The 20,965-nt window shown below is 49.3% G+C and overlaps 1 protein-coding gene across 1 annotated transcript in view; it reads right to left on the reverse strand.

The window, feature by feature from the left end:
- The window catches only part of LOC141167627 (disks large homolog 4-like), a 223,814-nt gene that overhangs the window by 26,072 nt on the left and 176,777 nt on the right, over positions 1-20,965 (reverse strand). Inside the window, exons 5-6 of the mRNA XM_073655009.1 lie at positions 6,422-6,546; positions 5,771-5,940 (exon numbers count right to left, since the gene is read on the reverse strand). Of these exons, the coding sequence (XP_073511110.1) occupies positions 5,771-5,940; positions 6,422-6,546 (295 nt within the window). The remainder of the gene's footprint in view (positions 1-5,770; positions 5,941-6,421; positions 6,547-20,965) is intronic.

Consider the following 20,965-nt stretch of genomic DNA (forward strand, 5'->3'; position numbering starts at 1 on the left):
CAGCATTAAAGGAGGAAATACATAGACTTTGGTTTTCCGATTGCGTTTGTTTGCAATCAGATCTATCTGAGGTTGTCCCCATCGGCCGACAATATGCTGGAATATCGCTGGATCCAATTTCCATACTCCTTGTTTCAAAATGTGCCGACTTAGAAAACCGGCTCTTACGTTCTCTTCTCCTCTTATATGCAGCGCCGAGAGCCTAAATAGATGATTCTCCGCAAAATGAAGGATCTGTTCTGTCACCATCAGAGGAAGGGATCTTGTTCACTCCTGACGATTGATATAGGCGACTGTTGTCCGACATTATCCGGATGTGTTGACCCCGAAGTTGAGAACTGAACTCTACTACCGAGTTTCTGACTGCCAACAGCTCCCTCATGTTGGAGGAGAGACAATCTCGCTGTCTGACCAGAGGCCCTGTATTGAATGATCTCTCAGGTGAGCTCCCCAGCCTTCTGCGCTTGCTGCTGTCGTAATCGTATCTGTCATCTGGAATGACCAAGGAACCCCCCCCCAGAGATAGATTTACCGGATTCATCCACCAATCCAGCGAGTTGATTACCGAACTTGAAAGAGATATTCTTCCATCCAGGTGACCTCTGAGCCATCTGTCTGCTGTCAGGATCTCTCCTGCTGTAGACGTCTGGAATGAAACTGGGCCCACTGAACTGCTAGGACACAAGAGGTGATCGTACCCAATAGAGACATTGCATTTCTCAGGGTCATGGATGGATTGCTGATTACGCGTGAGATGAGGGAATTGATCCTCAATTTCTTGTCCTCTGGCAGAAGACAAGTCCTGGTTCTCCGAGTCTAAAATGAGACCCAAAAAGGACTGAACCTTCTTTGGTTTTAGCTTTGATTTTTCTAAATTTAAAGTCCATCCCAAACCATTTAGACTGGCCACGACTTCCGCCAGATCCAGTGCACAGAGTTCTTGTGATCTGCCCACCACCAAAAACATCGTCCAGGTAAGGGAGGACTAGACTATCCTTCTCCCTTAGATGTGCCGTGACTTCCAGGATAATATTGTGAAAACCCTTGGAGCCATGGAGATGCCAAAGGGAAGAGCTGCGAACTGAAAATGCTTTATGTGCTTGCTGAAATGTACAGCTACCCTCAGATACTGTTGGTGTGCAGGAAAGATTGGGATGTGGTAGCGAGTGTCCTTCAAATCGAGGACGCACATGTAACACTCTGGAAACAACATCTTTATGGCCGATTTTATTGAATGGCCCGTAAATTAAACGGTCGTTCAGCTTCTTCAAGTTGACAATGGTTCTGAAGGAGCCATCCGGTATCTTTATTAGTTAGAGAGTTGAGTAAAACCCTCTCCCTTGCTCGGGTACTGGTGTTTCTACTAGAACCCCCTTCACAACCAGAGTGAGTACTTCCTGCTGTAGGGCCATCTGTTCTCTTAGGCCTCTGGGGGCTGAAATCCTGACGGTGTCTATGGGAATGGTTTTGAATTCCAACTTCAGCCCCTTCCCGATTATTCGCAAAATCCAAGAGCTGGATGAGATCTTTTCCCAGGCGGGAAGGAAGTGGGACAACCTTCCTCCTACCTGGGGAGGCAAGGCACTTAGGAGCCTTTTTACTCTCGGAGGATGGACCCCCGAACATGTTATTCGGCTTCTTGTCTCTCCAACTACCTTTGGTCTAGGCAAAATTTACTCCGATTATATTTCCTTCTCCGAAAGGAGGTCTTATACCGGGGAACAGATACAGTAGGAAACCAGTGTTTCTTGTCCGCGGCCTTATCCAGGATGTCATCTAAGGACTTTCCGAAAAGAAAGTCTCCTTCACATGGGATTGAGCAGAGCTTTGATTTAGACTGCACATCTCCTGGCCAGCTCTTGAGCCATAATGCCCTAAGGGCTGCATTGGAAAGGTTTGCTGACCTGGCAGCCAGCCTAACTGAATCTGCCGATGCATCCGCAAGGAAATCAGCAGCTCCCTGTATAAGAGGAAGACCCGACAGAATCTTATCCCTAGGGACATTCCCTTTAATCTGGTCCTCTAACTACTGTAGCCAGATCATCATAGACCTGGCGGTGCAGGTGGCCGCCACTGCCAGTTTCAGAGCCCCTGCTGAGGACTCCCAGGCCTGTTTTACAAAAGACTCCGCCTTTTTATCGAGCGGATCTTTGAGGGCCCCCAAATCCTCAAAAGGCAGTGTGGATCTTTTCGAGGACTTCGAGATAGCCACATCAATTTTAGGGGTTTTATCCCACTTAGCTGCGTCCTACTCTTCAAAAGGGTACCTCCGTTTAGAAGGAGAAGGCAGCTGGTCTTTCCTCTCTGGCTTTTTCCACTGCCTATCTATAAGAGTCTTGATCCTCTCATTAACTGGGAATGTGCATCTCTTCTTCTCATCTAGGCCCCCCGAACATGACATCCTGAACTGTTCTGGGAGCCTTGGCATCTGCAATACCCCCCATGGTTACTCTAATAGCCTTGACTAATCTTTCAGTATTGTCCACCGAAAAACAAGGCCTCCCCCCTCCATCATCTGATGAAGACTCTGATGAAGACTCTGATGAAGACTATGACGACAGGTCAGAGGGGGAAGGGGATTCCTTCGCGAAACGGGATCCTACTGATTCTTTTGAGTCAGAGGTAACCCGTCTCTGCTTTCTCTTCTGAGGTCAAGTTCTTTAAGGAATCCCTTACCTCCATCTGGATTAAGGTTTTTAAATCCATAGAAAAGCTAGGGGACTCCTCAGCTATAGTTTTCTGGATACAATCAGGGCACAAGTTCTTAGCGTAGGAGCTGGGAAGGCTAACTTTACATAACGCACACATTCTTTATGGTTAGTCTTAGAACTACTCTTTTTAGGTTCCTACCAACCAGAAAGAAACGAAAAGAGGAAAAAGAGAAAAAACAGAGAAGAGCACATTACTAAGGTGATCTTCCACGAAGATCATTCACCACACTGCCGTTCAGACTAGGGTACCGGAGGCGGTGGTTGCAGTTCACATGAACGCTCCCATCTGGCGGAGGTGGACTCTCGAGATGATTTCTTCTGACCGGTTCTGCCGGCACTCGTACGGCCCCCACTGCTGTGCCTCTGATGGGGGGAAGACTCCCGACGCTGCTCCGGTTGTCATACATTCTGTTCCTGCTGCGGCGGTGACAGCTGCTGCCCCGGTGACTGCGGCTCCTCACTCATGATGAAGGGGATGCCGACACCGCCATTTTGTCAGCTTCTCATCTCTATAAAGCATATGGGGGCTCCACCTCCTTTGGGGGCTCCACCTCCTTTGGGCCCCTCCCCTTCCGGCGGCAGAGTGCTCTCTCCTTTATTATTTATTTTTTCTTTCTCTTTTTAAATACCAGCCAGCTGGCGCGCTACGCCGCAGGATCCCTCCTGCGCGTGCGCAGACCCAGCGGCTCCGGGCGCGCTTGCGAACGTGGATGCGTCATGATGAATCGCACCCAGGCTGGACTTCCGGCGCGCTACGTCACAAGGGCGCGACACGATCCTGCACATGCGCAGACCCAGAAGGCCGGCCCGTGGACCTCCGTGCGTGTGCAGCCCCGGCTGCAAGACTCGACACACGTGGGAGAGGACCCCGGAAGCCCCCACCCCCACGCAGACCCAGGTACCAGCAAGATGGAACTGAGAACAGAGGGCCCATCTGCTGCTTCTTCACGGCCTCCACGCTCCAGACCCCACAGTGGGGTGGATACCCTCTCTCAGGTGGTGCTGTCATGGGAGAAAGGCAAAATCTTTTTTTTCCTGTATACTACAAATTACAACCTGTTCTCACATTCCCTAATAGCTCAGTGAGATATTAGGTTGATTCCCAAGCGGAAGGTCATTGGTTCGAATCGAGGAGCAGCCATTAAGAAGATTGCCCAAGAAAAGAGAAACCGCATCATCCATGGTGGTTTCTAGGCCAAGAAAATTGACAAACTGCATCATGTGAGCGCCATGACAGGTGGGAGAATACGAAATGTCCATCCATTCATTCGCCAAGAGGTGGACGTCCAGGCAAAATATCGGAGTCAACAAGTCGGCTCATCACAAGGTCTATCAGTTCTGGCGAGACAAACACTGCAGTGGAGGAGGCTCGTATGCTTCGTAATAGTGAGATCACAGACGTCCATGCAAGCGCCGTGCGATGAATCTTACACAAGTCTGGAATGGTGGCCCAAAAAAAGGTGAAGAAGCCTCGACTTCAATATCCTCTTAAGAAGCGGTGGTTTCGAGTTTGCAAAAAAGTCCGAAAAGTGGGCAGTAAAAGATTGGAAATGGGCGATTTGGAGCGATGAGAAGAAAGTCAATAGACGGCTCTGATGGGTGCAAGTGGGTCTGTAAGAAAAGGGAGAAAAATGGGGCTAACGAATCAAGAAATTGGAGGAACTGTCAATTTCGGTGGAGGAAGCCTGATGATATGGGGTTGTTTCACAGCCAAAGGCGTTGGATACTTGAAGAGGAACGATGGTGGTCTCAATGCTGAGCTATATGCGAGTATCCTACAAGACAAGTTACTTCTTAAACTATGGGTAAGGACGACAGTGTTCCTGCAGGACAACGACCCGAAGCATACGTTGAGATTGGCGAAGAAGTAGTTCAACGACAATGAAGTAGAGGTGCTGGATAGGCGTCCCCAAAAAGCAACCCAATCCAACAATTAAAGCTGTATATATACCAGAGCGAAGAGGACCAGTATGGCGAGATCCGTAGCCGGAAAGTCAAAAGGTCTAAACATTGTTACCCTTTTGCTCGTCGGTAAATAAGGAGGAGGAGGACCAGAAACAGAGGAAGGAGAAGGCAAGGAAATAGAGGAAGGAGGACTGGAGAGAGAAAAAAGAAAAAAGACAGGAGATAGGAGGAGCAGAACCAGAGATAGGAGGAGGAGAACCTGAGAGAGAAGGAGGAGAAGGTTTGAAGAGTGAGAAGGAGGATCATGAATAGAGGAAGGAGGAGGACCAGAGAGAGGAGGAGGACCGGAGATAGAAGGAGGAGGATCAAGACGAGGACCAGAGAGAGAGAGGAAAGAGAAGGCGGAGGACGAGGACCAGAGAGAGATAGATAAAGGAGAAGGAAGAGGACCATAGGGAGAGGAAGGCGGAGGACGAAAACCAGAGAGGGGAAGGAGAAGGCAAGGAAATAGAGGAAGGAGGACTGGAGAGAGAAAAAAGAAAAAAGACAGGAGATAGGAGGAGCAGGACCAGAGATAGGAGGAGGAGAACCTGAGAGAGAAGGAGGAGAAGGTTTGAAGAGCGAGAAGGAGGATCATGAATAGAGGAAGGAGGAGGACCGGAGATAAAAGAAGAAGGAGGATCAAAGACAGAAGAAAGAGGAAGATTTGAGAGCGACAAATAAGAAATGGAGATAGAAGGAGCAGGATTGGAGAGAGAAGGACCAAACTGAGTAGGAAAAGGAGGACCGAAGAGAGAAGGAGGACAAGAGAAAGTAACGAGGTGAACGAGAGAGAAGAAGGACCGGAGATAGAAGGAAGAGGAGTGGTGAGAGAAAAAGGAGGAGGATCGGATAGAAAAGGAGGAAGAGGACCTGTGAGAGATAGAAGACGATGACAAGAGAGAAAGGAAGGAGGAGGACAAGAGAGAGAAGAGGAGACAGGAGTGTAATTAACAAGGAAGTGTCCTTCAAGGAGGACATGGGTACTTGGAAAGAGGAGACAGGAGTGCAGATAACATGGTATCCTACCGTGTGGACAGAAGAGGCAGGAGTGGAGAGGTAACGGAGTCAAAGTGTGGTTTGTGGTGATCGGTGGTTGCATTTTCGGACTTTACCTTTTGGACCTTTAATCAGTTTGATCTCGATGATTTTCTCAGATGCAGGTTTCCTGCGCATCACGTACAGACGGACGATGGAGCCAGCATCCTTCAGAGCTTCCACCGCGGTGCTGTGCGTCACCTCTCGTACATCCACCTCATTCACAAATAGGATACTGTCATTCACCCTGTGGGTCGGGCGTGGTGGTGGAGGTCAGGGAGGGCAGCAAAGGATGGGAAGAAAATAATGAGGAAGCAGTGGAAGAGAGAGGGATCAGGAGAAAGGTCAAAATGACAGGTAACCAGAGGAAATTTCAACTTCTAGTTCATTCTTTCCTCTCCCTAAGAAGAGTTTAAGGTCTATGTCCATTAGGTCTATACGCCAAGATTTTCCTGATGAAATGATGGATCATGTGGCCAGGCTGCTGGAGGTATCTCGAGTGACATAACTACAAGGAGTGATGGTAGCATGTGCCTACTACGGGGACAACATCATCCAATGCAGCATCGAGTGCATGTGACAGCATGGATGTCACTCACTGGTAGATTACTGACTTACGCCGCAGCTCTCTAAGGAAGACGATCGAGAACTAAGAAAGCCCCCTCTACCTACAGAGACACCCACCAAATACTAATGTTGAGACACCTGGGTCGTGGCACAGCACCCACCTGAGCCGTCCATCCTGAGCAGCTGCTCCACCTGGAATGATCTTTGTGATAAAAATGCTGGGGTCATCTCCTACATGGGGGTTATCGGTTCCTCCTGCGATACTGAACCCCAACCCTGAGTTACCCTGGATAAAAAGAGAAAAGTGTTTTAGAAGAGAAAGGTGGCAAACCCAAGACATAACTTCAACTGAACAGCGAGGATAGAAAAATGAGCAGTGAGGACAGAAACCTGAACAGTGAGGACTGAAATATAGACAGCGATGACACAAACCTGAACAGTGAAGACTGAAATATAGACAGCGAGGACACAAACCTGAACAGCGATGATACAAACCTGAACAGTGAGGACTGAAATATAGACAGTGAGGACACAAACCTGAACAGTGAGGACTGAAATATAGACAGCGAAGACACAAACCTGAACAGTGAGGACACAAACCTGAACAGTGAGGACTGAAATATAGACAGCGAGGACACAAACCTAGACAGCGAGGACACAAACCTGGACAACGAGGACACAAACCTGGACAACGAGGACACAAACCTGGACAGTGAGGACTGAAATATAGACAGCGAGGACACAAACCTAGACAGCGAGGACACAAACCTGGACAACGAGGACACAAACCTGGACAACGAGGACACAAATCTGGACAGTGAGGACTGAAATATAGACAGCGAGGACACAAACCTAGACAACGAGGACACAAACCTGGACAACGAGGACACAAACCTGGACAACGAGGACACAAACCTGGACAGTGAGGACACAAACCTGGACAGTGAGGACTGAAACATAGACAGCGAGGACACAAACCTAGACAGTGAGGACACAAACCTAGACAACGAGGACACAAACCTGGACAAAGAGGACACAAACCTGGAATGTGAGGACTGAAATAGACAACGAGGACACAAACCTGGACAACGAGGACACAAACCTGGACAGCGAGGACACAAACCTGGACAACAGTTGCTGTCAGAAAACAACATTCACAATTTGCTCAAGTCTATGCCGAGCTGGGGAAGTAGGGGTAGAAATACTCCATGATATTACCAAGAGCGGTGGATGGGAAATATACTAATTTCTTCCTATCTCCTGCCATCCAGTGGAGTGGGATGAAGCTGCTCCTCGTTCTCACCGTGAGAATGACTGAGGGGAAGGATTCCCACCATTCCGGCCTCTATACCTATGGCTTTGTGGCCTCGTAGCTGTTATATGAAGCTCCAACGGTGGTAATGACCAAATCCTATTTGCATTAATCCTTATTGACCTTTTTTTCTATGGTCTTGTGTTTGAGACTCTCAGTACATAGTTGTTCTCCAGCTTTTGCTGATAGACGGTAGTTCTTCAGTCAGCACTACTGTTGGAGGTCTATGGATAGGGCCCAACAGGAATAACATGCTCTTCCTTGTTACTTGTTGGGGGATGTTAGTTTTCTGGATGGGAGAAGGATTAATCGTACAAGGACCATATATCACCTGCATAGAGGAGAGGAATCTCACAGAAGATCCGAGGAAGAGCAGGGATTGCCATCATGCTAACTGTTCGTGAGGGTCTCTGTTCTGGGGGCTAAATTGCTCCCACTTGAAGTTACGCAAGTCACTTGAGACCATTTTGGAAGGTTTACCAATACTTTTATTGGTTAACATTTATTTGCTGATACCTTTTGACTCGGCCTTTTTTGGAATTGCTTTCCCAAAGATTGCAGGATTTCCAGTTAGCCCTATATTATGCTAGGGAGACTTTAATGCAGGCCCTGATGCCATTAGAGATCTCCGTGCAGGTGGTCCAGATGCGGCTTATATACAATTAAATGCCTGGTGTTGGTCAATTACCAGAAACATGGCGATGGAAGTTTGCGGAACAGGTTTTCTTGTTACTGAACCATACCGGAAGCGCTTTCCTGGCTGGATCTGGCCGATGCGTCCACCCATCAATTTTAGGCCCGGGGAAGTTGGTGGCTTACTCGTCTCATGCGGTACAGCCTCCTGTATCCATTCCATGAATCAGGAATCCAGTTGGGAAATCGGAGACCAATTTTCATGTGATTAATGGGATTTCTATCAAGACTTGTACACTTCTAAATGTGACCATGTCTCCCAGGTGGTAGACTTCCTATCCGGTCTCCCCTGTGGTGCTTGTCCCATGAGCAAAGAGAGGTCCCAGATGCCCCAATTAGATGATCTGTTACAGCACGACCTTCAGGGAAAACTCCTTGTGCCGATGGTTGGACGGGGCTGGGACAAGACTAATTGTGATTTGGTTAAACGCTGGTTTGAGCTCATTTTAAGCAAGGGGAGGTCCCCGATTCAGCGGGAGGTGCTAGCAGTGGTCTTAGCGAAGGATGTCATATCCCCAGATTCTTATCGCCCTATTAAACTTCTGGTTAAAGTTCTTGCTCTTACATTGAGTTGGGTCCGGTCATCGTTACTACACCTGACCAAACTGGATTCTCTCCTGGTACAGAGTCAGACGCGGACATTCACCGGTTACCCGTAAATCTAGGAGCAGCGAGAGATGGTCCCTCTCCTGGTTTTGCGATGTCCCCGGATTTATGTAAAGTCTTTGTTGAAGGACAATAGTTGCATTCATTACTATGACAACACAAGGTTTGTCCTTAAACTTTTGTACTTCTACTGTGTAACGGGTCTGGGAGGCGGAACCACTGAGCAACTTATACAAGAGGGCGGTCCTTGTAAAGAAGCGGGTGGCGACCAGGGAAGGTAGGCAGATAGTCACAGCAGGTGACCAGGACAGTCTCTGGGTAAACGGGCAGGAGATCACAGCAAGTGACCGGGACAGTCTCTGGGTAAACGGGCAGGAGGTCACAGCAAGTGACCGGGACAGTCTCTGGGTAAACGGGCAGGAGGTCACAGCAAGTGACCGGGACAGTCTCTGGGTAAACGGGCAGGAGGTCACGGCAAGTGACTGGGACAGTCTCTGGGTAAACGGGCAGGAGGTCACGGCAAGTGACCGGGACAGTCTCTGGGTAAAGGGTAGGTACGACCTGTGACAGCTGAGCCTCCAGGTAGGCTAGCAGGCAGGTGGCAGATGAGTGCTCCCAGGTGAGCAGGCGAGAGTCTCTGGATAAGCAGGTGGTCACAGCAAGTGACGGCGGAGCCTCCAGGTAGGCTAACAGACAGGTAGCAGATGAGCGCTCCCAGGTGAGCAGGCGAGAGTCTCTGGATAAGCAGGTGGTCATAGCAAGTGACGGTGGAGCCTCCAGGTAGGCTAACAGACAGGTAGCAGATGAGCGCTCCCAGGTGAGCAGGCGAGAGTCTCTGGATAAGCAGGTGGTCACAGCAAGTGATGGCGGAGCCTCCAGGTAGGCTAACAGGCAGGTAGCAGATGAGCGCTCCCAGGTGAGCGGGCAAGCTGGTCCATAGACAGACTGACAGGTGTTGGAAGGCAGACCGTCGGACCTCAGGCTAGCAAGCAGGTAGGCGGATAACAGGCAGGAATCAGACAGCAAACTGGCAGGAAACTGGCAGGTAACTGGAAGCGGGACCTGAGGGCTGAAGCAGAGTAGTGAACAGTGCAACAACATTGCTCTGGCACCTCCATTTTGGAGGAGGTGCCTTATATATGGAGGGATCCTCCGGCCATTGGCTGGGGACTCCTTAGAGCGGCGCGCGCGGCCCCTTTAAGAGAGAGGGAGCGCGCGCGCGCGCCCTAAGCACAGTGACCAGGGGAGAGCGGGCGCTGCAAACAGAGCGGGAGGAAGCCGCCGGGCACGGGGCAGAGAGGTGAGGGGAACAGCGTCCCTGCCTAGCAGGAGGCAGGGACGCCGACGCTACAGTACCCCCCCCCTTTAGGCCCCCCCTTTTTTAGGCCAGACAGAAATTTAGCAAGGATGAGAGGGGCATGGATGTTCTCCCGGGGCTCCCAAGTTCTCTCCTCAGGACCAAACCCCTTCCAATCCACTAGAAAAAAGGTCTTTCCTCTTACCCTTTTGGTGGCCAGAATGTTCTCTACCTCAAACTCGTCTTCAGCAGAAACCGGAGCAGGGGGTGTACCTGTAGACTTGGAAAAGGAGTTAAGTACCACGGGTTTGAGAAGAGATACATGGAAGGAGTTAGGGATCCGTAAGTTGACCGGGAGTTTCAATTTATAGGCCACCGGGTTGATCCGTTTGATAACCTCCAGTGGGCCGATGAACCGAGGCCCTAACTTATAGGAAGGAATCTTGAGCCGGACATATTTGGATGAGAGCCAGACTTTATCTCCGGGACGAAATTGTGGGGAATCCAGGCGTTTTTTGTCGGCGTGTCTCTTCATCCGCTCGGACGACTGAAGGAGTGCGGATCGGGTACTTTCCCAAATGGAGGAAAATTTGCTAACGAGAGATTCCGCGGCCGGATTGTCCACAGAGATGGAGACAGGAAAAGGGATCCGAGGATGCTGACCAAAGACTACAAAAAACGGGGATTTAGAGGAAGATTCGCTCTCATGATTGTTGTAAGAGAACTCGGCCCATGGTAGGAGATCCACCCAGTCAGAATGGTGGGCATTAACGAAGTGCCGGAGGTAACTGGTCAGATTCTGATTGATCCGCTCCACTTGACCATTGGACTGTGGATGGTAAGCGGAGGAGAAGTCCAGGGTGACGTCGAGCAGTTTACATGTGGCTCTCTAGAAGCGTGAGGTGAACTGAACCCCACGATCCGACACGATGTGGAGAGGCAGACCATGGAGACGGAAGATGTGGCGGATAAAGTCTTTGGCTAGCTCGGGTGCAGACGGGAGGCCTGGCAGGGGAATGAAATGAGCCATTTTGGAAAAGCGGTCAGCGACCACCCAAATGACCGTACAACCGGCAGAGACGGGGAGATCTGTTATGAAGTCCATAGCTATATGTTGCCATGGAGCAGCAGGTACTGGCAGAGGGAGAAGGCGGCCGGCAGGTAGGTGTCTCGGAACTTTGTTGCGGGCACAGGACACACAGGCAGAAACAAAGTCTATAACGTCCTTGTGCAGGGTAGGCCACCAGTAGTGCCGGGAAATAAGTTGGAGGGTCTTTTTTTGACCGGCGTGGCCAGCTAGTTTAGACGAGTGACCCCAGTGTAGAATCTTCTCCCGATCGGACACCGTTACGAACGTCTTACCGGGAGGGAGACGATTTAGACTCACGGGAGCCACCTGCATTACTCTGGCGGGATCGATGATGTGTTTAGGCTCCTCCTCAAGATCAGACACCAGAAAGGATCGGGACAGGGCGTCAGCTTTGATATTTTTGTCAGCCGGGCGAAAATGAAGAATGAAATCAAAGCGGGCAAAAAACAAAGACCACCGGGCTTGGCGCGGGTTAAGTCTCTGGGCGCTCTGGAGATATGCCAAGTTCTTGTGGTCAGTGTAAATTATTACCGGGTGGAGAGCCCCCTCGAGCAGGTAACGCCACTCCTCCAGTGCCATCTTAATAGCCAACAATTCTCGGTCTCCTATAGAATAGTTGCGCTCAGAAGAGGAGAAAAGTTTAGAGAAAAAGCCGCAGGTTACCTTTCTTCCGGAAGATGACTTTTGGGTTAGTACCGCCCCAGCTCCGGAGGAGGAGGCGTCAACTTCAAGGAAGAAATGTTTGTTGCCGTCCGGACGATGCAGCACCGGGGCGGAGAAGGCCTGTTTTAAGGAAAGAAAGGCCTCCTCTGCTTCGGGCAGGCCATTCTCTGGGGTTCGTACCTTTACGGGTGAGCGCAGAGATAGGGGCGGTCCGGGAAGAGAAGTGCGGTATGAACAGGCGGTAATAGTTGGCGAAGCCCAGAAACCGCTGAATATCCTTCAACCCCTCTGGTCGGGGCCACTTCTGAATGGCAGACAGTTTCTCAGGATCCATTTGTAGCCCTGTCTGAGAGATTATGTAACCCAGAAATGGAAGCGAGGTCTGCTCAAAGATGCACTTCTCATATTTAGCGTAAAGGTGGTTCTGCCTGAGCCTGAGCAGGACCTGACGAACGTCCCTCCGGTGAGTAGGAAGATCCGGAGAGAAGACCAAGATGTCGTCCAGGTACACCACCACGCAGGAGTAGAGAAGATCACGGAAAATGTCATTGACCAACTCTTGAAAGACGGCAGGAGCGTTACAGAGACCGAAGGGCATCACGAGGTACTCATAGTGGCCGTCCCGGGTGTTGAATGCCGTCTTCCATTCATCCCCCTGACGGATACGGACCAGGTTATACGCCCCACGGAGATCCAGTTTGGTGAAGATTCTAGCCCCCCTCAGACGGTCGAATAATTCAGGAATGAGCGGAAGGGGGTATTTATTCTTCACAGTAATCTGGTTTAGGCCTCTATAGTCTATACAGGGACGGAGAGAGCCGTCCTTCTTTTTGATAAAGAAGAAGCCTGCTCCCGCCGGGGAGGCAGATTTCCGGATAAATCCCCGGGCCAGGTTCTCCTCAATATATTCAGACATGGACCGGGTCTCTGCAGCGGACAAAGGGTAGATTCGTCCACGAGGAGGAGTAGAGCCGGGCAACAGGTCGATTGGGCAATCGTATGGTCTATGAGGGGGTAATGTCTCTGCTTCTTTTTTATTGAAGACATCCGCATAAGACCAATAGGGAACCGGAAGACCGGGCAGATTGGCTGGGGTAGGAGAAGGACGGGCAGGACGAACGCGAACTAGACAAGTCTTGTGGCAGTCCTGCCCCCAGCGAAGGACCTCTCCGGTCTGCCAGTCAAGCACGGGTGCATGTTTCTGGAGCCAAGGCAGGCCTAGCAAGAGTGCGTGAGAGAGTCCAGGCAGCACATGAAAAGAGATGTTCTCAGAATGCAGCATTCCCACCTGTAGTGTCAGAGATTCGGTGATGAGTTGGATGGGATGTGGTAAGAGGCCCCCATCCACGGCGGCGACAGACAAAGGTACGGCCAGAGGTTTGGTGGGAATGCGGTATTTCTCTACCAGGGATTGGGAGATGAGATTTCCAGCAGCTCCTGAGTCAAGTTGAGCCAGTTCAAAATAGCGGTTCTCTCCGCAGAAGATAGAGACAGACAGCATCAGGGATGGAGAGGGTTTACTTTTGTCTAGGGCGACCTCTCTGAGCGATCCTAGACACAGGCGTTTCCCGACCTCTCTGGGCAGGAACGGATCCGGTGTTCCTTACTGCCACAGTAGAAACAACTCCCCTCGGCACGACGTAAGTCTTGACGGGTCTTGACCATCTTGGTCTGGTCGACCTGCATAGGCTCAGGTGCCTGAGAAGTAACAGAGGGAGTGACGGGTCTCTGGAAAGTAGGAGCTAGACGTGGAAACCTCCTCTCACGGGTAACCTCCCTAGCGAGCTCCTGGAACCGGATGTCAATCCGGGTGGCAAGTATTATTAAGTCGTCGAGAGTGGTAGGAGTGTCCCGACCGGCGAGCTCATCTTTAATACGGCCGGACAGACCCTCCCAGAAGACGGACACCAGGGCGTCGTTATCCCAGGCCAGCTCCGAGGCAAGGGTACGGAACCGTATGGCATACTGGCCCACGGTGAGACTACCCTGACGGAGGCGTAGCAGAGACGATGCGGATGAGGTCTTCCGTCCGGGTTCGTCGAAGACCTTCCGGAAAGTCGTGAGAAAGGCTGGCAGGTCGGACACCAGGGGATCTCCTCTCTCCCATAGAGGATTTAGCCAAGCCAGTGCCTCCCCCGTGAGATGGGACATGATGAAGGCTACTTTGGCCCGGTCGGAATTAAACTGGTGAGACTGGTGTTCAAAGTGCAGGGTGCACTGGATAATGAAGCCCCGAGCCTGAGCGGGGTCGCCTCCGAAGCGAGGAGGTGCAGATAGCCGGATTCCAGAGCAGGATACTATGGTATTGGTGGGCGGCGGAGCAGCCGGGCTGCGAGTCATGACACTAGCGGTGGTTGCTGGTGGAGCAGTTAAAGTGTCCAGGCGAGAATTGACATTCCGCAGGTGACCCAGGATGGACTCCTGTTGGGACCTCTGTCGGGACAGTTCATGCCAAAGGTCCGAGAGCGATGGAGCTTGGGCGCCACCGGGTTCCATGGCCCAAGCAAACTTAACGGGTCTGGGAGGCGGAACCACTGAGCAACTTATACAAGGGGGCGGTCCTTGTAAGGAAGCGGGTGGCGACCAGGGAAGGTAGGCAGATAGTCACAGCAGGTGACCGGGACAGTCTCTAGGTAAACGGGCAGGAGGTCACAGCAAGTGACCGGGACAGTCTCTGGGTAAACGGGCAGGAGATCACAGCAAGTGACCGGGACAGTCTCTGGGTAAACGGGCAGGAGGTCACGGCAAGTGACCAGGACAGTCTCTGGGTAAACGGGCAGGAGATCACAGCAAGTGACCGGGACAGTCTCTGGGTAAACGGGCAGGAGGTCACGGCAAGTGACCGGGACAGTCTCTGGGTAAAGGGTAGGTACGACCTGTGACGGCTGAGCCTCCAGGTAGGCTAGCAGGCAGGTGGCAGATGAGTGCTCCCAGGTGAGCAGGCGAGAGTCTCTGGATAAGCAGGTGGTCACAGCAAGTGACGGTGGAGCCTCCAGGTAGGCTAACAGACAGGTAGCAGATGAGCGCTCCCAGGTGAGCAGGCGAGAGTCTCTGGATAAGCAGGTGGTCACAGCAAGTGACGGCGGAGCCTCCAGGTAGGCTAACAGGCAGGTAGCAGATGAGCGCTCCCAGGTGAGCGGGCAAGCTGGTCCATAGACAGACTGACAGGTGTTGGAAGGCAGACCGTCGGACCTCAGGCTAGCAAGCAGGTAGGCGGATAACAGGCAGGAATCAGACAGCAAACTGGCAGGAAACTGTCAGGTAACTGGAAGCGGGACCTGAGGGCTGAAGCAGAGTAGTGAACAGTGCAACAACATTGCTCGGGCACCTCCATTTTGGAGGAGGTGCCTTATATATGGAGGGATCCTCCGGCCATTGGCCGGGGACTCCTTAGAGCGGCGCGCGCGGCCCCTTTAAGAGAGAGGGAGCGCGCGCGCGCCCTAAGCACAGTGACCGGGGGAGAGCGGGCGCTGCAAACAGAGCGGGAGGAAGCCGCCGGGCACGGGGCAGAGAGGTGAGGGGAACAGCGTCCCTGCCTAGCAGGAGGCAGGGACGCCGACGCTACATACTGCAATACGATTCTTCTAGAGCATGGACGTCAAACTCAAATACACAGACGGACAAAAGTAAAAACTTGAACAAAGTCGGGGGTCAACCTTGATATGTATTAAAAAAAAAAAAAGTCTACAATTGAGTAAGTTTTTCATTCTCATCAAATATAACAATGAAACTTTTGATATGGAAACAAAACTTAAAGGGATTGTCTCAAGAACAAAGTACATTTTAATTAATAGATCTTAGAATAAAATATTGCAATATAATATGTTATTTAAGAGTTGTAAAAAGCATTTGGCCCAATGGCCTAATATAAATATGTAATCACAAAGGATAAAAAAACCTTGAATAATACAGATAATAAAGTATGATGCAAACAAAAGTGCCCCCAAACACAGTATGATACCCCCACAGTGAATTCCTCCACAGTACCTGTTACGTCCCATGATTGGGAGTTTCATAGACTATAATGGACTTCTTGCAGTTGCTATGTATTACTGTCTTATTGCATTGCAGTAATGTTCACTTTCCTTGAAGTTTGTCCCTTCTCTCTCCCCGTCTCCCGCTCTTGGCGGTGTTGTAGCTATCCCCTCCCTTCTTCTCCTCATTCTCCATCTTGCCACCATTACAAGCTCATGTGCTCACAGCCTGTCTCTCAGGAAAAGTTCTTTTTACCTGCGGCTGATTTACGTATTCTTACAAGATTTCTACAAGGAAAATAAACCTTCTTCTGGATTCTTCACAACGTGTGTGCCTGCAGCAGAGTTAAAGCTATCGGCGACCATCGCCATTGTAAGTACAGGTTGGAGAGACAGCGTCTCACAGAGCCATATATTTACAGCACAGCCATGGGGACAGAATAGTAAAAAGAAACTTCCCAGATTCATCTGTAAAGCCAGCCACAGCTTCTATAAAGCTACAGAACATTCAGCAGAGCATCTGCTCTCAGCATATAAGAGATCATCCAGTGTTCATTCTCCCTGTGAATTAAGATGGCTGAGGGAATGACTACCCGATCTCTGCCAGACCCATTGTTAGAGGAAGAATGCATAGAACTTGACCCACTATCTAGTGAGAAGGCTAAACGTCCCACAAAACCTACATGGAAGGTCAGAGAGAACCTCGAAACCAGTAAACATGAACTTTCCAGTGTTATAGCAGACTTATGGCCAAAACTGCTGAGTCACATGGACAGCCTGTCTCAGCCTGTTTCTCTCAAACTACCACCAGAGGGAGCCCTGGCACAACTGTGTTCAGATTATCAACTGTATTTAGAAACAACAGATGAATATGTCACAATTCTACAAAAACTTAATACATCTGTTCCCTCTCAAGAGCTGCAACAAGTTAACTCTGAGAGAGATGCCATGGTGCGTGATATTAAAGCCAAGACAGAGGCAAGAATTGCACTAATGGCCGAGATGTGATCTTGCATCCTCTGGCTCAGCCAGGCAATCAAAGCGATCATCTAAGTCACGCTCTTCAAAATCTTCAACCCTCAGCAAACAGCTTACAAGAGCATGCGCAGAAGCTGAGGCCACTAAGGTACAAGCCGCTTTTGCACAAAAGAAAACGGAGATGGAAGCAGAAGCTGCGTGCAAGAAGGCAGAAATGGAAGCCAACGCAGCACGCCAAAAGGCAGAAACTGAGGCCAGCGCAGCACACCATAAGGCAGAAATGGAAGCCAGCGCAGCAGCCGAAGCCGCACGCAAAAAGGCAGAAATAGAGGCCCTAGAGAAGGAATGTGAACACACCACAGCCATGGCAAGGTTAAGTGGGAGCCAAGGAGACAGCATCAGCCGTAAGTGATTTTGATACTTAAGACCCTCAAGCGTAAGAGAGACTATGTACAAAGCCAAAGTAGTGCTCCCCGGGATCCAGCAGTCCTCCCTGACAGCACAGACGTTCCTCTAAGGCAACAGGACACGGAGCGTGTATCAGCATCCTGCATTCAAGGTCAGTACAACATGCAGCTAACCCTTCATCCTGATCCTCCTCCGTGCACCAGAATGTACCAGGCCCCTGCACCTCACCAAACCCTATACACAGAGGCACACGTGCAAGCTAATATGCCGGCAAGCCATCACATTCCGGTCAGCCACAGAGTGCCAGCTCCATGTGTGGCAGAAACTATGCAGGTTAAGCCAGTTACTGGACTGAATGCCTATGCTGCACCATACTTTCCTGTGTTCCTAGGTCAAAACACCACAGACTGTATGAACAATGCTACCCAACCAGCAACTGTCTTTCCAAAATCAGAGAATGCTGACATGTCGGCCTTTGCAAGGTACATGGTTCGTCGCTTACTAACTAAGACCGGTCTTACAAAGTTTGATGATCAACCTGAAAACTACGGAGGTTGGAAATGTACCTTTAGAACCGCAAAAAGTGACCTCGGCATCACCGCTGCTGAAGATCTAGACCTGCGGATCAGGTGGCTCCACAGAACGGGTCAAGAGACATCAGTAATCCACTGGCTGGTCTCACTGATGCATGGGAGAGACTAGAACGAAGCTATGGTAGTCCTGAGGGCATAGAAAATGGCCTGTTCAAGCGTCTAGATGATTTTCCAAAAATATCCGGTAAGGACAGTCTAAAATTCCAAGAGCTCAGTGACCATCTGTTAGAGCTTCGGATGGCCAAAGGAGACCCGCACCTGCCTGGCCTCAGCTACCTGGACACTGCTCCTGGGGTAACCCCAATAGCTTCTAAGCTACCATCCTTTATCCAAGAGAGGTGGGCAATGCTTGGATCAAAATACAAAAGCAAAAACCAAGTCTCCTTTCCTCCATTTTCCTACTTAAGACTGACCCAAGCTTCTTCTATGGAGAACCGAGCGGCCCTGTTTCATTCGCTCCCAAGTATGAAAGTCCACGCTAAAGCAACAGAAACCGCAGAAGTCCAGTGTCAGTGAAGAAGACTGACGTTCTTCCCACACCTTCACCAGCTCCAGACAAGAGCGAGGTATGTGAAAAGGTCATAGAATGGTAGAGTTGGAAGGGACCTCCTGGGTCATCTGGTCCAACCCCCTGCTCAAAGCAGGATTCACTAAATCATCCCAGACAGATCATAGAATCATAGAATGGTAGAGTTGGAAGGGACCTCCTGGGTCATCTGGTCCAACCCCCTGCTCAAAGCAGGATTCACTAGATCATCTCAGACAGATGTCTGTCCAGCCTCTGTTTGAAGACGTCCATTGAAGGGGAACTCACCACCTCTCGTGGCCGCCTGTTCCACTCATTAATCACCCTAACTGTCAAAAAGTTTTTTCTAATATCTAATCTGTGTCTCCTCCCATTTAGTTTCATCCCATTGCTTCTAGTCTTTCCTTGTGCAAATGAGAATAAAGATGATCCTTCTACAATGTGACAGCCCTTGACATATTTGTAGACAGCTATTAAGTCTCCTCTCAGTCTTCTTTTTTGCAAGCTAAACATTCCCAGATCCTGTAACCGTTCCTCATAGGACATGGTTTGCAGACCAGTCACCATTCTGGTCGCTCTTCTCTGAACTTGATCCAGTTTGTCTCGGTCTTTTTTAAAATGTGGTGCCCAAAACTGGACGTAGTATTCCAGATGAGGTCTGACCAAAGAGGAGTAAAGACCGATAATGACTTCACGTGATCTAGACTGTATGCTTCTGTTAATACATCCCAGAATTGTATTTGCCTTTTTTGCTGCTGCATCACACTGTTGACTCATGTTCAGTCTATGATCTATTAGTATACCTAGGTCTTTTTCACATGTACTGTTGCTTAGCTCTATTCCTCCCATTCTGTATATGCTTTTTTCATTTTTATTGCCCAGATGTAGTACTTTGCATTTTTCCCTGTTCTAAACCATTCTGTTAGTTGCTGCCCACTGCTCCAGTTTATTTAGGTCTTTTTGAATCCTCTCTCTCTCTTCTCTAGTATTAGCTATCCCTCCTAGCTTTGTGTCATCAGCAAATTTAATCAGTTTACCCTCAATTCCTTCATCTAAATCATTGATAAAGATGTTGAACAATACAGGTCCCAGGACGGAGCCCTGTGGTACCCCACTTGAGACATTCTTCCAGCTGGATGTGAAGCCATTTACAACCACCGATCACTAAGCCAGTTATGAATCCACCTAACAGTTGCCTGGTCCATTGCATACGTGGTCATTTTTTCAATAAGGATGGTGTGAGATACTTTGTCAAATGCTTTGCTGAAGTCAAGATATACTATATCTACAGCATTTCCCTGATCCACCCAGTCAGTGATTCTGTCATAGAAGGAAATTAAGTTAGTCTGACATGACTTGTTAGTTACAAACCCATGCTGACTCTGGTTAATCACTTCATTCTTATCCATGTACTTACATACATGTTGTTTAATAATTTGTTCAAAGATCTTTCCTGGTATAGAAGTCAGACTCACCGGCCTATAGTTCCCTGGGTCCACCTTCTTCCCCTTTTTGAAGATAGGAACAACATTTGCTCTTCTCCAGTCTTCTGGGACTTCTCCTGTTCTCCAAGAATTTTCAAAGATTATGGAGAGTGGTTCTAAAATTTCTTCTACGATCTCCTTCAGTACTCTGGGGTGTAATTCATCTGGACCTGGAGACTTGAACTCATTTATGTTAGCTAAATATTCCCTCACAATCTTTCTGTTTACAGATAACTTGGATTCCTCTATTCCTTTAAAAGGACAGTGAAGATCAGTTGATGTTACATTTTCTTTCTGTGAGAAAACAGATGCAAAATAGGAATTAAAAAGTTCGGCCTTCTCAACATCCTCTCTTACCATTTCTCCATTTTCATCCTGTAAAAATCCTATAGCATCTTTGACTTTTCTTTTACTTTTGACATACCCCCAAAATCCTTTTTTATTGCTTTTGACATCTCTTGCAAGCCTTAATTCATTGTCAGCTTTAGCTAACCTGATACGTGCCCTGCAGGATCTGCAGACTGCATTATAATCTTCTTTAGATATGCCTCCCTCTTTCCATTTAATAAACATTTCTTTCTTTCTTTTTAGCATGTGTTTAAGTTCTGTGTTCATCCATCCTGGTTTCCTTAAATGCTTCCCATTCTTCCTACTTTTCTGGATTGTTAACGATTGTGCTTTGAGAATCTCATTTTTAAAAATTTCCCATCCTTCCTGGACATTTTTGTCCTTAAGGACATCCAGCCATTGGATCCCTCCTATTCTCTTTCTGAGTCTCTTAAAATCTGCCTTTCTAAAATCTAACCTTGAAGTTTGAGTCTTCACATGTCTTCCTCCTCTAGTTATCCAAAATTCTATAATAGCATGATCGCTGCCTCCTAGCGTCCCAGCCACCTTTACCTCCTCAACCATTTCCTCCCTGTTTATAAGGATTAGATCCAACGTAGCAGATCCCCTTGTTTTCTCCCCTACCCTTTGGAAGATAAAGTTGTCAGCAAGAGAGGATAAGAATTTGCTTGACCTGTTAGTTTTACTTGAGAGAGATTCCCAACAAATGTCTGGATAGTTGAAATCTCCCATG

Source organism: Phyllobates terribilis, unplaced genomic scaffold (assembly GCF_046119375.1).
Source record: "Phyllobates terribilis strain yellow unplaced genomic scaffold, ASM4611937v1 Scaffold_11__3_contigs__length_659146591, whole genome shotgun sequence".
Classification (NCBI taxonomy): domain Eukaryota; kingdom Metazoa; phylum Chordata; class Amphibia; order Anura; family Dendrobatidae; genus Phyllobates; species Phyllobates terribilis.